This window comes from Moschus berezovskii, chromosome 4 (assembly GCF_049115385.1).
Source record: "Moschus berezovskii isolate FMDL1 chromosome 4, NW_MosBer_1.0, whole genome shotgun sequence".
In the NCBI taxonomy this organism is placed as follows: Eukaryota; Metazoa; Chordata; class Mammalia; order Artiodactyla; family Moschidae; genus Moschus; species Moschus berezovskii.
In genome coordinates this window covers 65,073,060-65,093,712 of record NC_142463.1, presented here as the reverse complement: position 1 = coordinate 65,093,712, position 20,653 = coordinate 65,073,060, and the positions used below count along the sequence as shown (strand labels likewise).

The 20,653-nt window shown below is 38.4% G+C and overlaps 1 protein-coding gene and 1 long non-coding RNA gene across 3 annotated transcripts in view; one reads left to right on the top strand and one right to left on the bottom strand.

Annotated features, from left to right (window-relative positions):
- The window catches only part of SH3GLB1 (SH3 domain containing GRB2 like, endophilin B1), a 43,829-nt gene extending 28,170 nt beyond the window's left edge, over window positions 1-15,659 (bottom strand). Inside the window, exons 1-4 of one of the 2 annotated variants that reach the window (XM_055404062.2) lie at window positions 15,520-15,653; window positions 6,013-6,154; window positions 2,900-3,028; window positions 391-524 (exon numbers count right to left, since the gene is read on the bottom strand). In XM_055404062.2, coding sequence (XP_055260037.1) covers window positions 391-524; window positions 2,900-3,028; window positions 6,013-6,154; window positions 15,520-15,591 — 477 coding nt within the window. In that variant the 5' untranslated portion in view covers window positions 15,592-15,653. Of the gene's footprint in view, window positions 1-390; window positions 525-2,899; window positions 3,029-6,012; window positions 6,155-15,519 lie in introns of both variants that reach the window. The other variant, XM_088835456.1, reaches the window with a different exon arrangement.
- A 388-nt stretch (window positions 15,660-16,047) lies between these two features.
- LOC129541811 (uncharacterized) lies at window positions 16,048-20,402 on the top strand. The gene is made up of 2 exons (XR_008682902.2): window positions 16,048-16,640; window positions 19,567-20,402. It is a non-coding gene; the product is annotated as an uncharacterized LOC129541811 (long non-coding RNA).
- The last annotated feature ends 251 nt before the right edge of the window (window positions 20,403-20,653 follow it).

Here is a 20,653-nt window from a genome sequence, read left to right as displayed (position 1 = left end):
TAGCTTCTAGTCTTATGATTCTGGCTCCCAGTTTAAATGTATGGCTATATTATGACAATAATTTGTGCCACATTTTAATAATTATTCCAGGAACTTTTATATAGATTTCAGGGCTGGTAATGAACAAGAATGGATGTAAAGACATCTCAGTAACACTACAAGGACATAGAAGTGGAGTCTAAATCATTAATAATCCTCTATTTTGGTTAGTTTTGTATTCTGTTGAAATATACATCTTGCTAGATTATTTAGTTCTTCCGATTTTTCTTCTAATCCGCTATATCTACAAAGTCAGTAAGAGGGAAACTGCTGATTAAAAACTGCAAGTTTTTACCTGTAAGTATATACCTAAATTGTTTTACAAAAAAAAATGAACATTTTCCAACTCACAGCAATTGTTTTGTAATCGCCTTCTATAAAGTTTCTTAACGGAGTGAGAAAATTTAAGGCTGATGTTTGAATCAGTTCTCTGTCTGCTGTTCCAATTCGTTTTTGTGTTTCTCCACATTTAATAAGGGCGTTACCTGCAATGGAAAAAAAGTTGTTTTCTTTTTTAAAAAGAAAAAAGAATGTAATGTCTGGTAATGTCAGAAAATCATGTTAAGATAAATCAGCTATTTGATCGGCCTGAAAGTTAGTTGTTCCTTGTTTACTTAAGTAAAAATCAAATAAAATTAACTGTAGGTAAGATAGTTTTGGGCTTCCCAGGTGGTGCAGTGGTAAGGCATCCACCTGCCAGTACAGGAGATGTAAGAGGCGCATTTTCAAACTCTGGGTCAGGAAGATCTACTGGAGTAGGAAATGGCAACCTGCTCCACGATTCTTGCCTGGAAAATTCCATGGACAGATGGAGTCTGGTGGGCTACACTTCATGGGGTCACAAAGAGTCAGACATGACTGAGTGACTGAACACACACACATATACAAGGTAGTTTTATTTTGAAAGTAAATTTAAGATTATAAATATGTAAGTGAAAATGACAAAAATAAATTCTTTATCATATCATAGTTAATTGTACTAACTCTACCAACGGGACAAAAGAGGACAGATACACTTAAAAATATTTATGGTCACAGCTCAAATAGTACAGATATGCTTATAAAAGTATAATTCTTAAAATATATTAATAAGTAAACCAGGTAAAAATTCTTCTGTTCCTATATTTATGAACTTATTTCAAGTGTCTATAAATAATAGTATACATTTGTATCTTAAGTTAAAAAAAATCTGTTTAGCAGCACACACCACCTAGTATTTAAACAGGACAAATTCAGTGGAAAATAGAGAAAAAGAGAACCCCAAGATTGGTTCTAACTGGAAGTAGGACTAATCTACCTCTAATAAGCTTTAGTTCTGTGGATCTTAATTCCTTTATGTTCAGATGACATTAGATCTAATTTGTAAGGAAGGTAATAATATAACATGTAGTTAAGAGCTCAATTTCTGGTTACAGATCTACATTTGAATTACTAGCTCTGTGTGATCATAGATGAATTATGTAACCTCTCTAAGATTCAGTTTCCTTGTCCTTACACAGAGATAACAGAATTTACACGTAGGACTTAAGAATGGATTTACTAAAATAATATTTATACAGTGCTTAGTCCAATTCCTGGAGTAGTCAATTGTCAGCTATTATTAATTACTAATAAATAGATTCACAAAGCCCAATTCCAATAATCAGGGTACATTCAATGGAATTATTAGAGGTATAAACAGGTTAAGCAGGTTAACAAGGAAAAAAATTTAGAAGGTTTTTGAATGTTTTTGCTCTACTAGACCTTCAGCTTGGTGAAGGAAACAGCTGGGTCCTTCATGTACCTATATGACTCCTGCATCTGAGTTTGGCATAAGAAGGCAATTAACAAATCTGATCAATATATATATCAAGTTTTCCTGAAATTTACAGTTAAAATTTAGAAGTAAAACTATAGAAATTTAAAGCATTTTCAGACTTCTAAAACGACTGTATTTTGAAGAACAAAGTGTAAAAAAGTCTCAAAGTTGTACATCTACAAGCTAGTTAATGGATTACCAGTATTCATTACTCAGTACTCAGGTCCTTCTGGCATAAGGACTACTAAAACTAAGTTCATTTAGTCTCAGAATTTATGTGCTATTATAAATCAGGCAGCTTTCCCAGGAGGTGCTAGCTGTAAAGTACCTGCCTGCCAATGGAGGAAACGTAAGAGACACAGGTTCGATTCCTGAGTCAGGAAGATCCCCTGGAGGAGAGCTTGGCGGCCCACTCTGGTATTCTTGTCTGGAGAATTCTATGGACAGAGGAGTCTGGTAGGCTACAGTCTACAGGGTTGCACAGAGTCAGATATGACTGAAGCAACTTAGCACACATGCATGCATAAATCAGGACTATATATGCAGAAAATCACTTAATTTACCTATCCTTTCACAATCCAAATAAAGACCAATTTCTCGCAGAAGTCTTAACAAGCATTCAGAGATAACCACTGTTAACATTTTTGTGGTAATGACATTACTTGTGTAATAAAAGCACTAGTTCAAACACTTAGTTTGTGCCATGCACATTATAGAAATAAGTCCTCAGGGAAGCTTTAAAAAGAAAAATCAACTCGAGGAGATACAAACAGAAACTGCAATATATCACAAGAAGTACAACAAAGGAGTTGCAAGATTCAATGGGAATACCTATTTAGACCTAAAAAGATAATGTGAATTCTCAGAATATATGCTTAAATATATTAAGTCATACTGTATATATTTGGCGGTTATGCTTATCACTTCATCTAAAATTTTAACACAAAATATCTGAAGTTAAAACTGATTCTACTAATACTAGGTAAATGTTAATGATGTCTCTAAGTAAGTAAAGATCTAAAAGTAAAGATATCTCTTAGCAGACATTTGCCTTTCACTTACCATATGCTGTTCCAGGGCCAAACTCAGTCCCTGCATCAATCATATATTGTCCCAAAAGTTCTGGGTTGTTTATACGACTTGGAGCTTTTCTATCCAGTTTCTCATAAACAAATTCTTCTATCCTGGCATCTAGAAAAAAAGTTTAAATTACCAATGATTTCAAAGAGCTATTTGAAAGACTGTTGTTCCCCTACTAGCCATTTATCACTTTGTAAAATAAATAAGAAATTAGTATGCTTTCAAGTACGTATCTTAATATATAGTTTTTCATTTGCATGTTAGAGTATTATATAACTCTAAGAAACTTACATTTTAAAAATATGATAAAATATTTCGGCACAAAAACATTTAAAAATGAAGTGCATTTCCCTGGTAGCTCAGACAGTAAAGAATCTGCTTACAATGCAGTACACCTGGGTCCAATTCCTGGGTCAAGAACATCCTCTGGAGAAGGAAATGGCAACCCACTCCAGTATTCTTGCCTGGACAATCCCATGGACAGAGGAGCTTAGCGGACTATAATCTACGGGGTTGCAGAGAGTCAAACATGACTGAGTGACTAACACTTTCATTTTTCAAGACTATTATAAATATTTTATGGGATTTTAAGTTTCAGAAAGGGTTGTTATTCACTTAATATCTAGTGAAGCTGCCTTAGACCCATTCATATAGTGTCTAACTTCTAATTTTTGAATATGTGTTTACAATTTTAAAATCAGGGATTTCCAGCTATAAAAATATGGATATAAGGTACCTAGAGAAATTGAAGAGTTTTATACTTCAGCCACTGTTACTGTGCTTTAGTTTGCTTATATGCTCAATCTCCCTCTTAGAGGTTAAATATTGGGAGTTTAAGGAATGGAATAATCCAGATTTGGAATAGTCTACAGAGATCAGCAATACGATTTCTTGGCTTAATTTAACTATGTTTAAAGTATATAAATATCTGAGCATGTATTCATTAAAAAGATTTTATCATTAAAATAAGTTTAAAACACAAAAGGTTAAGAGCAGTAATAGGAGTTAGTATAAAAGAAAAGGAAAAAAAATCATTCAAATCTGAGTAAACACTTGGTTATCATATTTAAGAAATTCACATTTACATTGCTACCAACAGTGAGATATTTCAGAGACAAATAAGAAAAAAGTAAAAGTTTCCGGAAAAAAATGCTTAAATATAAATTAAAATTATGATCCAAAAAGAAGTTAAATAGGTTCCTTCTAAGCACCTCACATAATTCCTCCAGAAGTTTCACACAGTGCACTGAAAATTTCAAAAGTAAGTTGAACCAGTAACGGAAACACTTTAGAAGTTGGCAAAAGTGTTCATTTTAATACACAAAATATGCTGTTGGAACAATACTTGGATTTGTGGTAGACTCTGGTGCAGCATCAGAAGAGTTTTTAAGTAAGAATTTAAAAACCTTTAAATTAGTTAAAAGCAAAATGAGTCAGTTGAAAACAAAACCCCTTAGAAAATGTTAACTAAATCTCAGAATTTCATTTTCTGACTGTGAGAGTGATTCATATCTTTGCCACCTGTTAACCCACTTGGTCAAAAGTTAAAGCTGAATCCCATGTTGATTTCATTCCGTTTAAAAAAAAAACAAAACTGGTGTATTTTAAATAAATATTTCATTTAGGGTATCAAAAAGTTGTAACAAGAAATGCAGGCAATTCCACGATAATGCAATGTACACTTCAGAAAAATCCTAGGTTCTGGAAAATCATACACTAAAAATAACAGGGCTTATAGAAAAAAGATTCAGTCTAACCACTTAAAATCTGTGTAACTTTATAATGAGAGCACAAAATAAAACACAAAAACAACTGTTACTAAACACTGAAATAAAATTATGTGAGCTACGGTAATTCTTTCTACTGACATCCTATCCAACACTGTTGGTGACATTATTTGCCAACCACAAAAACATGCTGTAGGATAGACTATATGTTGGAGGAACTATGGCTGGAGCAAAAAACAAGAGGAAAAATGTCTATTGCTTTTTTTTTTTAGGTGCCATGGTATATTATTTAAGTAGCCTTAAATGAGGAAGATATAACACACAGTGTCTAAAGACAATAGGCCTCAAAGAGTAAAAGGACTATTTTAAAGTCACCACAATTTAACTAAAATGGCACAGTATTATTAATATTTTGTATAGTGCTTGGGCTTCCCCAGTGGCTCAGCATTATAGAATCCACCTGCAATGCAGGAGATGTGGGTTCATTCCCTGGGTCTGGAAGATGCCCCGGAGAGGGAGATGGCAACCCACTCCAGTATACTTGCAGGGAAATTCCATGGATAGAGGAGCCTGGTGGGCAGTCCATGGGGTTGCAAAGAGTCTGAGCAATATAGTGCTTGAGGTTTATATAACAGCAACAAAGTTTCAAGCTTGGAGACAGTATCTGAAAGAAAGTTTATGGCATTTCACAACATGGTCACAATAACACTGGGAAAGGGAAAAGGAAAGCAGGAACTGTTGTTGTTGATTTTGTCCTTTAGTTCTGATCTGTAAAGCTCCCCATCAATACACCTGGTCTAGCTGAAGGTCTACTTTTAATTAGTTATGCTACATTGAACAAAATGTTAGCTTGTGAGTTTCAATTAAAACAATCATTATGCATCTTATTTGCCAGGTTATTGAGTTAGGTGATCTGAAAAGCCTTACGGAGTTGTCTGAAAGTCAAATGGAGTAATTTGTGTAAAAACGTAAAACTTCAACATAAATAGTTGGTAACTGCTTAAGTTTCTATGTAATTTTCACTTAATTATATAGGGGCATTTTTTCTTAATTATATAGGGGCAGTTCTCCCCTAGATGAGGAAGGAAGATTATCTTCACAGGCTTTCATAACTCTTAAAATTCAGAGCTGCTGCCTGAAATTTCAAAAGGATTCCCCAAAGGCCTTAAAAACGTTATCTATCAATGAAGTGTTTATCACCCTCTTTACCAAAAACACACATACAAAATAACATAGACCTCAAAGTCATAACCGGAAAATGTTTTCCAATAGCCATTAAAACTTTTAAAAACACATTAAAAAACCTATTAACAGCATCTTTTAATAAGATTAGTCAATAATGTAGACAAAAGGTAAAAAGTTTCTTACTTGGATTTGGCTGCAATAACACTTCAGTTTGTTTCATTATTTTTTCTGTCCATATTTTGGTACATTCAGCTTTGCTAAGAAGGTTCTCTAAGTGAGCATCCAATTCTGTCTTCTCTGCCTGGCCAAGCTTTTCTTCTGTGAACTGTTATTGATTGTATAATAAAAAAAATTAAATATACCCCAAATACATTTTAGGAATCTATATCAGTAATTAAAAAGAAAAGTCAAATCCAAACAATCCTGGACATACAAATAATTGTTCTTAAACTGTTGCATATGAAGGCTATTTTTTGCCCCTCTGGTAATATATCCATACCTCTTAGGATATGATAACCCTAAGGCACTGAGGATAATCGTATCTCATAGTTAATACATATCCTCAGTTCTGCTAAAATGTATGGTGTGAATGATAGAAAATTTGGCATACTATTTTGTATATAAATAAAGTATACAAATATTTCTTACATATAAAGGCAAGATAACCAATCATAACGAGTAAGCATTTTTGAGCCAGCTGGATCTGAATTCAAATCCTGGCTGTACTGCTAACTATGTGACCAAAGCAAGCTTTTGAATATTTTTTTCCTTAGGTATCTTTTTCATTGTAAAAGAGACACAATACATATCTTAAAGTGCTTTAAGAATTTAAGTAAAGGGTTTGTACATACATCACTTTGTTCAGTGCCTGGTAATTATTATTTTGAATTTAAAAAGGGCTATTATGTTTAATGTGGCTTTGTATCATTGGCATTTTAACTACATCTAATTAGACAGGCTTCTATGGGATGTTCTGGGAAACTATCATTTAAGTTGTTTCTTCAAGATATGTTCCAGCAATTGATTTATGGACTAACATTTGGAACATCCTGCATTGCAGGTGGATTCTTTACCAACTGAGCTATCAGGGAAGCCCAATTCATACTACAGAGGCATCTTTTTCAAGATCATAAAATGTAGTCAAATAGACTCAACGTATCAATTTTTATTAATTGAGTAAATTTGTTTCTGAGGAAAGGCAGCACTGCCCACACAATAACAGAGAGCTGAAAAGTATTTCTGTGTAGATGTTATGGAGACTTCTGGACACTTTTAATTAAATACTAGAAGCAATGACTCAGGCTGTTTATCATGAATAGTTTTTCTCTAGAATATGTGGTTTCCCATCAAAACACAAATATATCACTAACTCTATACTCATTAGTCATGACTCTTCTCTGGTGGCTCAGACAGTAAAGAATGTGCCTGGAACACGTGAGGTCTGGGTTGGATCCCTGGGTTGGGAAGATCCCCTGGAGGAGGGCATGGCAACCCACTCCAATGTTCTTGCCTGGAGAATCCCCATGGACAGAGAAGCCTGGTGGGCTGCAGTCCATGGGGTTGCAGAATTGGACATGACTGAGCGACTAAGCACACAGCACACATTTCTGTAAAACAAAATTTAATGTTCACTTTTTCCCCTCTCATTTCTTAAAATATCTTCTGTAGTTCCATTTTTCTCAATTTTATTATCTGTTTCTTTCCACATCCTTCTTGGTCTAATACTGATTTCAACTGATTACCAGTCAGCATTTTTAGCTCAAAGGTCCTTTAGAATGTTATTCTTAGACTTCTGGTACACTCTCACTAAAGGTCTTGAATCAAGACCTAGAAATAGCTGCAATAGCTTTTGTAAAACTTTAGGTCTTTTAAAGACTGGCCTGTAGCCAACCCCTGGGTGGAACTGAGAACAGCAGGGCAGACAGTAATTCCAAAGCAACTGCCTAGGCTCATACGGTTGCAGTGCACTGTAACTGAGGACAGGCGAGGCACTGGGAAAAAATCAAAATCCTGACCCCAAGGTCAGCGAGGTCATGACGCAATCGAATTCTTAAGAAAGATGAGGGTGCTTTTTATAGATCCTGAAGATTCCAAGCAACAGACCTGCCCAAAGGTATACATTCAAATTTTACATATTAGAAATCTACCTCCCATGGTTAAATAGATTATTTCACAGATGAAGCAACCAATAGGAGAGAAAGGAATACACCCAAGTGAACATCATTTATAAAGGATGATCTATCAGTAGAAAAAAATTCTCCACTTAGCTCCTTAGTAAGCAAGTATATCTAATATTGTATTTGCTCATTCCTTTCATTCTTTCAACACCCAGGTATATGTCAGGCATTATTCTAAGCACATGGGTTTCAACAGCTAGAAAACAGACAAGCTTTGTCTCTAAAGAAACTTAAATATTAACAGAGAAGACAGACAACTAACAAGTACATACATAATTTGACAATAAGGATACAAAAAGATGGTGGACAGAGGACCAACACAGGTGGTCTTATTGTTTCTTGATCCAGTGACTGAGTGAATTTATGGAACCCTTAAGTATCAGTGAGACAGTTTGATTATAGGAAGTTTAGAAAACAGTAGTTCTATGGGAAGGACCATGTATTTAAGTACCAATAATAAATTCTGATGTTTACTTGCTTTTTTCTGAGAGTGAAAAACAGCTGCTCTGCATTTTGAATTAAGTACTCAAAAAAGAAAATTGTTACGTAGGTAAGAATCATAAATTAAGTGAAGAAATTGAGAACAGTTTAAAATGTTGCCCTAAAATGTCAGAGTTGGGATTTAATCTCATATCTGTTTGAATTATAGTCTTATTATACGAGCTACCCTTTCAGTAAAATACTTGATTTCAAGCAATTGATATTTTCTATCACCATTACCTAAGCATATCCTGTGCTTGTTTCTGTGTTCATAGCACTCTGGTGAGCTGTATCCTATAGCTTACTTCTCCTTCCCACATAATATTCAATCATCAACAAATTAAGGATTAGTTTAACTCTAGCTAAAATAAATAACATAAGGGACATAAGAGCATTGCTAATGCTATTACATATTTAAGTTGAAATTATAAAAATTTAAATTTTATTAAACATACAACTGTAAAAGATATATTTCCCTTAATTTTTATCATTGTGGGGACTTAAGGGTTTTTTTTCCATTGTTAATCACAAGGTATGACATTACAGTAACAAAACAGTACAATATTTAGTACATAAAATTTCCTCAAACATTTTAAAGAATACATTAACTACAGAAAGTGAGTTACATCAACTAAATTAAGAATTATTAATCCAAGATATTTATGGAGGATACATTTTTTTCTTCTACTGTATGTGAGATATATATTTAGCACATAACATGGTTCTTGCCCTGAAGGATTTTATCATCTGTTGTTGCTGTTGTTCAGTCGCTACGTCGTGCTGGACCCTTTGCAACCCCATGGACTATAGCACGCTGGTCTTCCCTATCCTTCACTATCTCCCAGAGTTTGGTCAGATTCATGTCCATTGAATTAGTGATGCTATTTAACCATCTCACCCTCTGTTGCCCTCTTTTGCCTTCAATCTTTCCCAGCATCAGGGTCTTTTCCAATGAGCTGGCTCTTCTCATCAGGTGGCTGAATTATTGGAGCTTCAGCGTTAAAATTATGATGGTATTTTTATCAGAAGGACAAGACTTTTTTTTTTTTTTAAAGATCCCTTTCCTAATAGTCAAAAATTTTAAATTTTACCCTAAAAATTTCAGTTTTCAAAATCCCTAAGTCCAAAATGATTGCTGACCTTGTAGTCAATTAGTGATGATAGTTGTTCATTGCAAACCACATTTGACTTTAAGCATTAATATTAATATTTAAGCATTTTAAGTATTAACATTTTAATGACTGTATAGCAGTACCATTTAATAATCAAAAACTTCTGTGAAAAACAAGCTACAGTGAAAGTCAGAAAGCAAAAAAATCATAGAAATTCAAACACCATGTTCTCTAAAAGGTAATGTGATGTAGTATTCTTTCATAATATTTCATTAGTAGCACAGTAAAATGACTCGAGAAAGTTCAACCCCCTCTTTTTATATATTTTCTCTAAACATTGCTTTAAGAAAAGGATTGTCTTTGAGTCAGCCACATTATGCCAGGTACTGTAATCCTTCCTTTACTAGCACAGACACATAGCCTATAGTATGAAATAAGGAGCCTGGATTCTATGCTCCGATTTACTAGAGAGAAAAAAGGACAAGTAAAAATGCTGTGTGATCAAAGACATCTATTAACATAAACTCGAACCATCAATTCTCTGGGTAAAGTAATAGTTTAAAAGAAATCTAAAGTTCTTGGAGGCAAATGTGTAACACAAACTCTGAATGTATTAGTGAACTCTGAACTAGATTCTTCTCAATTGGTTCTTAATTTTGGCTGCTCTTTGGAATCAAGGGAGCTCTCAAAAACACTGATGCCAAATCGAGTCCCAAGGATTCTAATTTAACTGGACTGAGGAGCAGCCTGTAAAGATTCCTCAGGCAATTTTAAGTGTAGCTGAGACTGAGAACTACTGTTTTAAGCTTATACATAATTATCTTAATATCAGGTTAACAAACCATCTTCTATCTAGTTGTTTATTAAATTAGTGAAAATAGCACCAAAGCATGTGAACAAAATTTTGGGTAACACTAAACACGCAGAGTTTTTACAGAATGAGAAAATGTATGGCCTTTGAATGCAGTGTATTTATTAGAATTTCAGAGACATGGTAAAGTTACTGTAATTTAAATTCTATAAAAGAAATGTAACACATATATATGGAATTCAGAAAGATGGTAACGATGACCCTACATGCAAGACAGCAAAAGAGACACAGATGTAAAGAACAGACTTTTGGACATTGTGGGAGAAGGCGAGGGTGGGATGATTTGAGAGAATAGAATTGAAACATGTATATTACCATATGTGAAATAGATCACCAGTCCAGGTTCAACACATGAGACAGGGTGCCTCCAATTAAAATAAATAATTTTAAAAAAGAAATGGAATTTCAGAATTATTAAAAAAAAGAAATGGAATGCGAGAGAGTGGAATTCCTTCCAGATAGGATTTGTCAGGATTTGGTGGAGGCAAGCATCAGAATTTATCTTCATATCTCCAGCTTAGATACACTATTGTGCTTGCTAAATTAGATGGAAGATAAAGGTTAGTGAAAGTGAAAAAAGTGAAGTCACTCAGTCATGTCCAACTCTTTGCAGCCCCATGGACTGTAGCCCACCAGGCTCCTCCCTCCATGGGACTCTCCAAGCAAGAGATTCTCCAACCACTCCAGAGTGGGTTGCCATTAGATTTACAACTAAAGTTTAGAGACTTTTTCCTCATTAGAAAACAGCTGGTGTTCGTGACTTTTATAGTGTAACCTTAGCAGTTAAAAAAAAAGTTAGAAAATGAACTCCCTTTCTTTAGTAATTTAGTATGAAAATATTATACAGATATACAGAATATATATCATTTAAGGATGGTGAGCAAAGTTTTTTGCTTCAGTACCAATTCTGAATTAAAAATGTACCCACTTGAAAGATTTATCAAATGAAGAACAGTAATTTACAAAATGGAAATTTACTACAAAGAATAATTATGACAAATTGAGAGTAGATTATGAAGTCCTTGAGGGCAGTAACTGGGGTGTCATTCTTCAATATCAAGTACTAAGGAGGTACTCAATAAATAAATATTTATTTATGAACCTCAATAAATGTAGGTTCAATTAATGAGTTTAATATTTTATATTAGCATTAAATCAACCCCAAGGTCAGCATATATAATGTTAGAAAAATACTAATGAAAACAATTATTTAACATGTTAAATGATTCAAAGAGTAAACTTTTCATATAGCTACTATTTGCTCGGCTAAAATGACATAAAAATTAAAACAAAAACAAACAAAAATCATGCTGGATACTGTGAGAGGGGAATAAGATGGAGCGTTGATTCCTTAGGTCATACGATCTTATTAATGACATGAAAGCCATAGAGTAACAAAATTTTAGACATCTTAGAGACCCTACATAATAACTCATTAGAAGAAAAATGCCACACGATCATATAAAATTTAAGAATGACACAGGAATTGCCACAGGAATTCACATCAAGTTCTTGCGGTCTGAGATGGACTTGAAGTTGTATTCTGAGGGAAAGAAAGGTTACAGAAAGGGAGTGGAGGGCATTCAAGATGAATTTAACTGTATGAACAAAAATCTAGAGTTAGAAAAGTACAAGATACTTTTGAAATTAAATAATTTGATGGAGATACAGTGTTTTACATGAGGAGAAAAAAGACAAGGCTGGAAGGAAGTATTTAATTCTCAATTAAGGAATCTGGACTGAAAAGATAGGATTTTAATGGCTTTCAAGACACTTTACCAATTTATCAAGGATAAATTACCTGATCCTTTTGTATTCTATTGAAGGCATTCAGTTCTGTCCAGTCGCTCAGTCGTGTCCGACTCTTTGAGACCCCGTGGGCTGTAGCCTACCAGGCTTCTCTGCCCATGGGATTCTCCAGGCAAGAATACTGGAGTGGGTTACCATTTCCTTCTCCAGGGGATCTTCCCAACCCAGGGATCGAATCTGGGTCTCCCGCATTGGAGGCAGATGCTTTAACCTCTGAGCCACCAGGGAAGCCCATTACGAACAACAAAAACACCCAAATGGACTGTTAGGGAATGATATACCCCTATTCATTTATACATTTACCTTACTTTTTAAACTACTGATGTATATAAACATATTTTAAAAGAGTGAGAGTTGAATGATGGGACTCATTTATATACTTAAATAGTCTGATTTTATGTTTTAAAATAGGGAACATGTTTAAATTTTAAGCTAGAATTTGTAAGTAAAATGAAAGAATATGGCAGTTGTCTAACCAGAGAATGGCCTATTCCTTAAGGTGTAATTTGATTTCAACAGAATTATTTAGAAATATCAAAGCTAAATTCCATCCCGACTGTTCTTATTGCTTATACTGAGTAACTGGCCTAGCTCTTACACTATTCTTAGCATTAAACCTGGCACTTTGACACTACACTGATGTCAACTCAATTTAGAGTAGGAACTCAGTTATTGACTAAATACCACAATGAGAAAGCAGTGTTTTGTTGAAAACTACACACTGCACTCCAAACTGCACAATACATTTTGGAACCATCTTTATTTCCTTACATATTTTAAAAAATTGCAGAAAACGTCAAACATGGAAGTATGTAATAGTATAATAACATCTCATGAACCCATAACCCAGTATGAACCGTTTGCCAATGTTGTTTCAACTACCCACCCTTCCTTCTTCTGAAACATTTTAAAGCAATTCTCAGACATGATAGTTTACAAATATTTAAAAATATACCTCTAACAGACAGACTTAAAATAAAGACGTATCAAAGGAGCCTGCTCCTCCTGAGATTTTTCCCTTAGTAAATGGCTCAAGCCAAAACCTCAGAGTCACCCTTGACTCATCTTTCTCTCATACTTCAGTCAACATAATATGCAATACTGGTTAGGTTTTGAACCTCCCCTGCTATCATTCTTATTTAAGTTCTATCACCTTTTGCCTGTCCTATGGCCACAGCTCCTTAACTAGTCTCCCTAATATCCCTGCAACCTCAGATTCTACACTTGCAACCTCTGCTTGAAATGTTTTTACTCCAAAAAAATTGGGATCTGTCACTTTCTTGAGGTCTTTTTGCATTTGAAACTATTAGAAAGGCTTGCCCTTACCATCAAGGCAGCAACCACTACCCCTGCCCTTAATCTATATCTTTTGGCCTTTTTCTACATCACCGCCTGATGTATTTACTAGTTTGTTTTTTCCTGTTAGACTGTAAGCTCCAGGAGCGCAGACATTATCTTGATTATGAAACACTAGTGTCCAAAATAGTAGTGACACACAGGCATGTAGTAAGCACTTAAGTATTTAAGATTGAAAATTATTTGACAGATTAGAATTTTAAAACTTCTTCCTAGAAAATTTGAAACGAGTAACTGAAACTCATTTGGAAAGTACATCTTGAGAGCTTTGCCAGATTTTTTTTTTTTTTTGGTCAGAGAAATACTAACACAGCAATTTCATTCCATTATTAGACTTTAGCTGGATTTTTAACTTATGTTCAAAGAATCTTCATAAAACATTCTAATCATTAAGAAAATAACTTCTCTGCGACGCACCACCAGCAAAACCATTTCCTGGGGTACAGGAACCAAGACTTTTCACCAACCTCATCTAAAAGAAACAGCACAAGATCAAGTCTATCAATGACTTAAATCAATTTGTAATATATATATCCTATTTAAGAAATTCGGACTATGTACCTGAAAACCTATCTAGAAATATGTATGTATTTATGGCTGCTGGGGCCTGTGGGATCTTAGCTCCCTGACCAGGGATCTAACCTGTGCCCCCTGCAATGGAAGGAAGCATGTAGTCTTAGCCACTGGACTGCCAGGGAAGTTCCTCTAGCTGTACTGAAAAGAGTGGCATTAGGTAGTGCCAAATCTGCATTCAGCACCTAGAATCACTGCGAATCAGCACTAAAACAACACCAATAAAGGCAGCCATTACTCTGCTTTAGTTCTACCATTCTTTGCCAAAAACGGTGCAATGTAAGATCAATTATGCCAATAAAACTGGAATAAAGGGAACAAGGAAAGTAAAAATGCAATTCACATGATTTACATTTCAACTTGGCATGCTACATAAGAAAACTATTTTTGTTTTTTCTTTACAAAAGAGAATCTTGTTGCTACTGTGACTGTCATTAACTTAAAACACCAGACTGTTTGTAACTCGTGTTGTGGTGAAATTTACATGTTCGTAAATTTAACTTAGTTGGCATAATGTGGGTGATGACTGTAGAAAACTGTTCAAGTTCCCTAGTACCGACACTTCCTTTATTTCTGAATACCACGAGACAGTCAACTTTTCCCCTTTAAAGTGTTACTTGAAAAATGTCCCTGTGAGTATACGCACAACATGAATCTTCTTCTCGTTCACTGCCCTACGGTCAGAGCTTCCCATTTCAAAAGTGAGTGGGAAACCCCCCAAGCTCTGTGGCTCTGGCAGAGTGTGGACGCCAACTGGCGATCTCCATTTCTGCCACGGACAGCCAAGACCGGGAACCTTCCTCTCAGGGTGAGAGGACGGCAGGGAACTGCGTTGGCAGCTCCCTGGGTTGAGCGGCAGGAAAAGGAAACTTCCTTCTTGGACTTGGCGAGGAGAGAGGGAAACGAAAAGGTGGGGGTGGTGCAAGAATGATCTCTACCACCCCGCGGACTCGCAAAGCCTCCGCCCGCCCGGGGAGGGAGGGCACACGAGCAGCGGCGCCGCGGGGTCAGAAAGGCCGGCGGCGCCGTGCGCGGCCCGAAGCCGAGCTCAAGGTGTCCTCCAGAGAAGGGAGGAAGCTGCGGGCCATGTCCCCACTCCGCCTCGCTTCCCCGGGAGCGGCGGTTGGGCAAGAGGGGGAGGAAAACGGCCGCCAGGCCCAGAGGGGCACAAGGCCGCGCCCATCACCCGGGCCTCCGGCCGCCGCAGGCCCGTCGGGCGGTCGGCGAAGCCGGGTGCAGAGGGCGCGGCTGATTCGGGCGACCCCTCCCTGTCCCTCCCGGGCGTCGCCACCCCTTCTTCCCGCCGCGGTACCTGCACTGCACGACTGAGGAAGGTGCCCGCGTCGGCCGCCAGCTTCTTCACGTTGAAGTCCATGATGTTCATCCTGGGCGTCAGCCGGGCGGAGCAGCCGGCTGACCTAGCGGGGAGACGGAGGCGCCGCGGCCGGGCTGGGGCGCCGGGCGAGAGCGGCGGGGGCAGACGTGGTAGGTGGAGGGAGGCGGCGCCAGCCCCGCCGCCGCAGCTGTCGTTTCCGTGAGGGGGGAGAAAGAGGGTGGGGCGAGGGGAGAGAACAACCGCCTCGAAGCAGGCCGCGCGTCCAGGCGGCAGCGGCCGAGACCCAGGGCCTGTGCCGCCTGGAGAGACGCCGCTGACGTCGGCGGGCTTCGCGGTGGGCTTGCAGGACACAGAGCAACGCCCAGGCCTCTCAGGGCCGGGTCCCCAGCCGAGGAAGCGAGCGCGGGCCTCGGGGCGGGGCCTTTATAGACGTTATCGCGGGAACAGCGACCCCTTCAGGACCGCCGCGGCTGCGCGGCTGAGCGCGCCCGGAGCTCCGCCAGTTGCGCTGGGGAGGGCCGCGTTCGTTGCTAGGGGCTCGCCTACGGGCGGCTGTGGCGCTCGGTGTTTGTACTTAAGCCCCTGGGAACCGCGAGCAGAGAGAACCCAAACTCCCCGTTTTGTGTTGAGTGAAAATATGGAAATTGTAGCCTAGAATTACAGTCTGTGAAATTAGAACAAACAGTTCCCTGTCGTCTTGAAGCACCCGCGCCCTACTGGTTCCCTGACGCCTGGATGGCGCGCGGCGATCGTTTGCAGAATAGAGTTGAAGTTAAATGTTCCCGCCAAACCTTTCATTTATTCAGCTTTATCGACTATCCATCTTGTACCAGAACTGAATCCTGTGCTGCAGACACCGTGCTGAACAAGATTGTCCCTGCCCTCAGGAAGCTCTCAGTTCGGTTCCTCGACAACTTTCAGGGACGGCTCCCATCCCCAGGGCCAGTTCTGTTTCTGTGTGCTTCCACAGGGGCTCTGTGACTGAGTGACCGTGGACACGCTGGACTACAAAATCAATACTGGGTGCCTACTTGGTGCAGAATTCGGCTCCCAAGACACCAAGTGCGGGATGGAGGACGCAAAGAAGTATGAAGATGGTGAGTGACATAGAATAACGCTTAACGATTTAGCGAGGCGAATGTTAATAACTAATGAGAATATGATGTGAATTTTAATAACTCATGGGAATATGATGTGAAATCTGTTCAAAACCCTGAACAAGTATCTTCTAAAGCAGTTTTAAGGATCCAGCCTATGTTTGAACTGACTGAAACAAGTGCAAGAACGGAGGCAGACACGTTAGTATTTCGAAGAAAAGGCTATTATTTTGTGTGTTGCCGTGTCCTTGTGTTACACTAGAGCTGGAAAAATGCAGGCCCAGCAGGCAATGAAATGAGTTCACATTCATGCTTAGTGTTTTACTGAAACAGCAGTCACAGCAGTAGTGGCTGTGCTGGAGGCACGAAGATTCTTTCCGAAGTATTACAAGGAAGAGTAGATAACATACAAATAGTTGTATTCTTTGTGGGGATAACAGAAACAGCCTCTTCTTTCTAAGGTAACTTCAAAAGAATGAATCTACTCCATCTCTCTTCTCAATTTATCTTGCCAGAAATATGGGAAAGGAAGTATATAATCAGGAATTTTGTTATTTGTTGTCCAATTTAGACTTTTACGTGGAAAACACTGTATCTCTTTGCAGATGTCTGTCTTCCCAGTAAGTATGTTTTGTCATATTCTCTGTCCATTTCTACAAAGTGATCTCAACACTGCTCGCCTTCACCATGAGAGGAAAAAACTCCGAATCCTCTTCCTCAAACTTGTAGTTATGCTGACTTGAGAAAACCTTCATTTGTTCCTGTTGAGCCTTCTGTAATACTGTTTCTCTTGTTTCACTGGTGAATTCTTAAGCCTAGTGTGTTGTTTCTATTTCCTTCAGTTCAGTTCAGTTCAGTCACTCAGTCGTGTCCGACTCTTTGCGACCCCATGAATCACAACATGCCAGGCCTCCCTGTCTATCACCAACTCCTGGACTTCACTCAAACTCACATCCATCGAGTCGGTGATGCCATCCAGCCATCTCATTCTCTGTTGTCCGCTTCTCCTCCTGCCCCCAATCCCTCCCAGCATCAGAGTCTTTTCCAGTGAGTCAACTCTTGGCATGAGGTGGCCAAAGTATTGGAGTTTCAGCTTTAGCATCAGTCCTTCCAATGAACACCCAGGACTGATCTCCTTTAGAATGGACTGTTTGGATCTCCTTGCAGTCCAAGGGACTCTCAAGAGTCTTCTCCAACACCACCTAAACAGAATTCCTGAAGTTGCCAGTTATCTTCCTGATAAATCAAACAGCCTTTTCTCAAACTTCCACAGTGTCTGTACCCAGCTCCTTCCCAATAACAAACATACCCCTTTCCAGGGCCTTATTGTTTCATGGTTTCTCTGCTATCTCCTGGACTTTCTCATTCTGTTTTGCTGACACTTCTGATGGATTTGCTGTAAGAATACCTGAAAGCTCAATGTTTAGCACTTATTTTTCTTGTTCTCATGGATTAGTTTCTTAATTGAAACTTCAGTTGTACCATTTAATTCATTCATTTAGTAAATATTTTTTGAACGTCTACTGTGTGCATATGGCATTGTTCATATGACTAGGAATATAGCAGGCAACAAGCCTGACAGCCCTTGCTCTCATGGGAGCTTATAACTAATCCCATGAGACAGAACTGGACATGGAACAACAGACTGGTTCCAAATAGGAAAGGGAGTACATCAAGGCTGTATATTGTCACCCTGCTTATTTAACTTATATGCAGAGTACATAATGAGAAACGCAGGGCTGGAGGAAGCACAAGCTGGAATCAAGATTGCCGGGAGAAATATCAATAACCTCAGGTATGGTGTCATAAAGATGACTCCACCCCTATGGCAGAAAGTGAAGAAGAACTAAAGAGCCTCTTGATGAAAGTGAAAGAGGAGAGTGAAAAAGTTGGCTTGAAGCTCAACATTCAGAAAACTAAGATCATGGCATCTGGTCCTATCACTTCATGGCAAATAGATGGGGAAACAGTGGAAACAGTGGCTGACATTGTTTTTCTGGGCTCCAAAATCACTGCAGATGGTGACTGCAGCCGTGAAGTTAAAAGATGCTTACTCCTTGGAAGGAAAGTGATTACCAACCTAGACAGCATATTGAAAAGGAGAGACATTACCTTGTCAACAAAGGTCTGTCTAGTCAAGGCTATGGTTTTTCCAGTAGTCACGTATGGATGTGAGAGTTGGACTATAAAGAAAGCTGAGCACCGAAAAATTGATGCTTTTGAACTATGGTGTTGGAGAAGACTCTTGAGAGTCCCTTGGACTGCAAGGAAATCCAACCGGTCCATCCTAAAGGAGATCAGTGCTGGGTGTTCATTGGAAGGACTAATGTTGAAGGTGAAACTCCAATACTTTGGCCACCTGATGCGAAGAGCTGACTCATTTGAAAAGACCCTGATGCTGGGAAAGGTTGAGCGCAGGAGGAGAAGGGGACGACAGAGGATGAGATGGTTGGATGGCATCACCGACTCAATGGACATGGGTTTAGGTGGACTCCGGGAGTTGGTGATGGACAGGGAAGCCTGGTGTGCTGTGGTTCATGGGGTCACAAAGAGTCGGACATGACTGAGCGACTGAATTGAACTGATGAGATAGAAATTGGGTAAGTAGTTGTAAGTATGATGAAGTGCCAAGGGGAGAGTGCTTTTAAATGTTCACTTCCAGCTGTACCTAGTAACCTGAATTTTAATTTGGAGGCTTTGTTTTTCTGTTAGGATTTCAGATCACCTTTTATTGCTTTTTTTTCTGTCCCCCATAGTAACTTCTTACTCCAATAGTTCAAGGTTTGGGAAAGCAGTCTTTTAAAGTTAATATAAGGTGCTGAATATCTGAAATTCTCCCCAAAGTTTTCAGCTTAAAAATGAAAAGAATCTTTAAAAAATGACATTTTAGGTAGTATGATATGTATTTTAATTTTTTTTTTTTTAGTGACTGGCAGATTCAGAAAACGAAGATCATGGCATCTGGTCCCATCACTTCATGGGAAATAGATGGGGAAACAGTGGAAACAGTGTCAGACTTTATTTTTTTCGGCTCCAAAATCACTGCAGATGCTGATTGCAGCCAGGAAATTAAAAGACGCTTACTCCTTGGAAGGAAAGTTATGACCAACCTAGATAGCATATTAAAAAGCAGAGACATTACTTTGCCAACCAAGGTCCGTCTAGTCAAGGCTATGGTTTTTCCCGTGGTCATGTGTGGATGTGAGAGTTGGACTGTGAAGAAAGCTGAGTGCCGAAGAATTGATGCTTTTGAACTGTGGTGCTGGAGAAGACTCTGGAGAGTCCCTTGGACTTCAAGGAGATCCAAACAGTCCATTCTAAAGGAGATCGATCCTGGGTGTTCATTGGAAGGATTGATGCTAAAGCTGAAACTGCAATACTTTGGCCACCTCATGCGACAAGTTGACTCACTGGAAAAGACTCTGATGCTGGGAGGGATTGGGGGCGGGAGGAGACGGGGACGCCAGAGAATGAGATGGCTGGATGGCATCACCGACTCGATGGACATGAGTTTGAGTGAGCTCCAGGAGTTGGTGATGGACAGGAGGCCTGGCGTGCTGTGATTCATGGGGTCGCAAAGAGTCGGACACGACTGAGCGACTGAACTGAACTGAACTGAGATAATTCATTACCTTGTGTTTAGACCAATGATATCCAGACTTCATGGGGTATGCAAGATGATCCACTGGTGTGCAAAAATATACATTAGAAGTTTGGTTTGCATATATTTTTATCTAATAAACAGAAAATTTTGTTTCATTACTTTTTATCAGATAGACGCATGTTACAAACTGTAAATGAAATATCTTATGGGAAGAGTGGGAATTCCACAACTTGAAAGAGTTGACATTAGTACTTTCTTTACTAATATGGTCACATAATACATGTGACTGGTTCCATGTCTTTGTAGATTATCTATTTAAATAAAACTTCACAGTAATGGACAAGTAGCCTAAAGAGTTTCCTCGAATACATCAGCATTAAAAGTGTTGATACAAGCATAAGCAAACGAG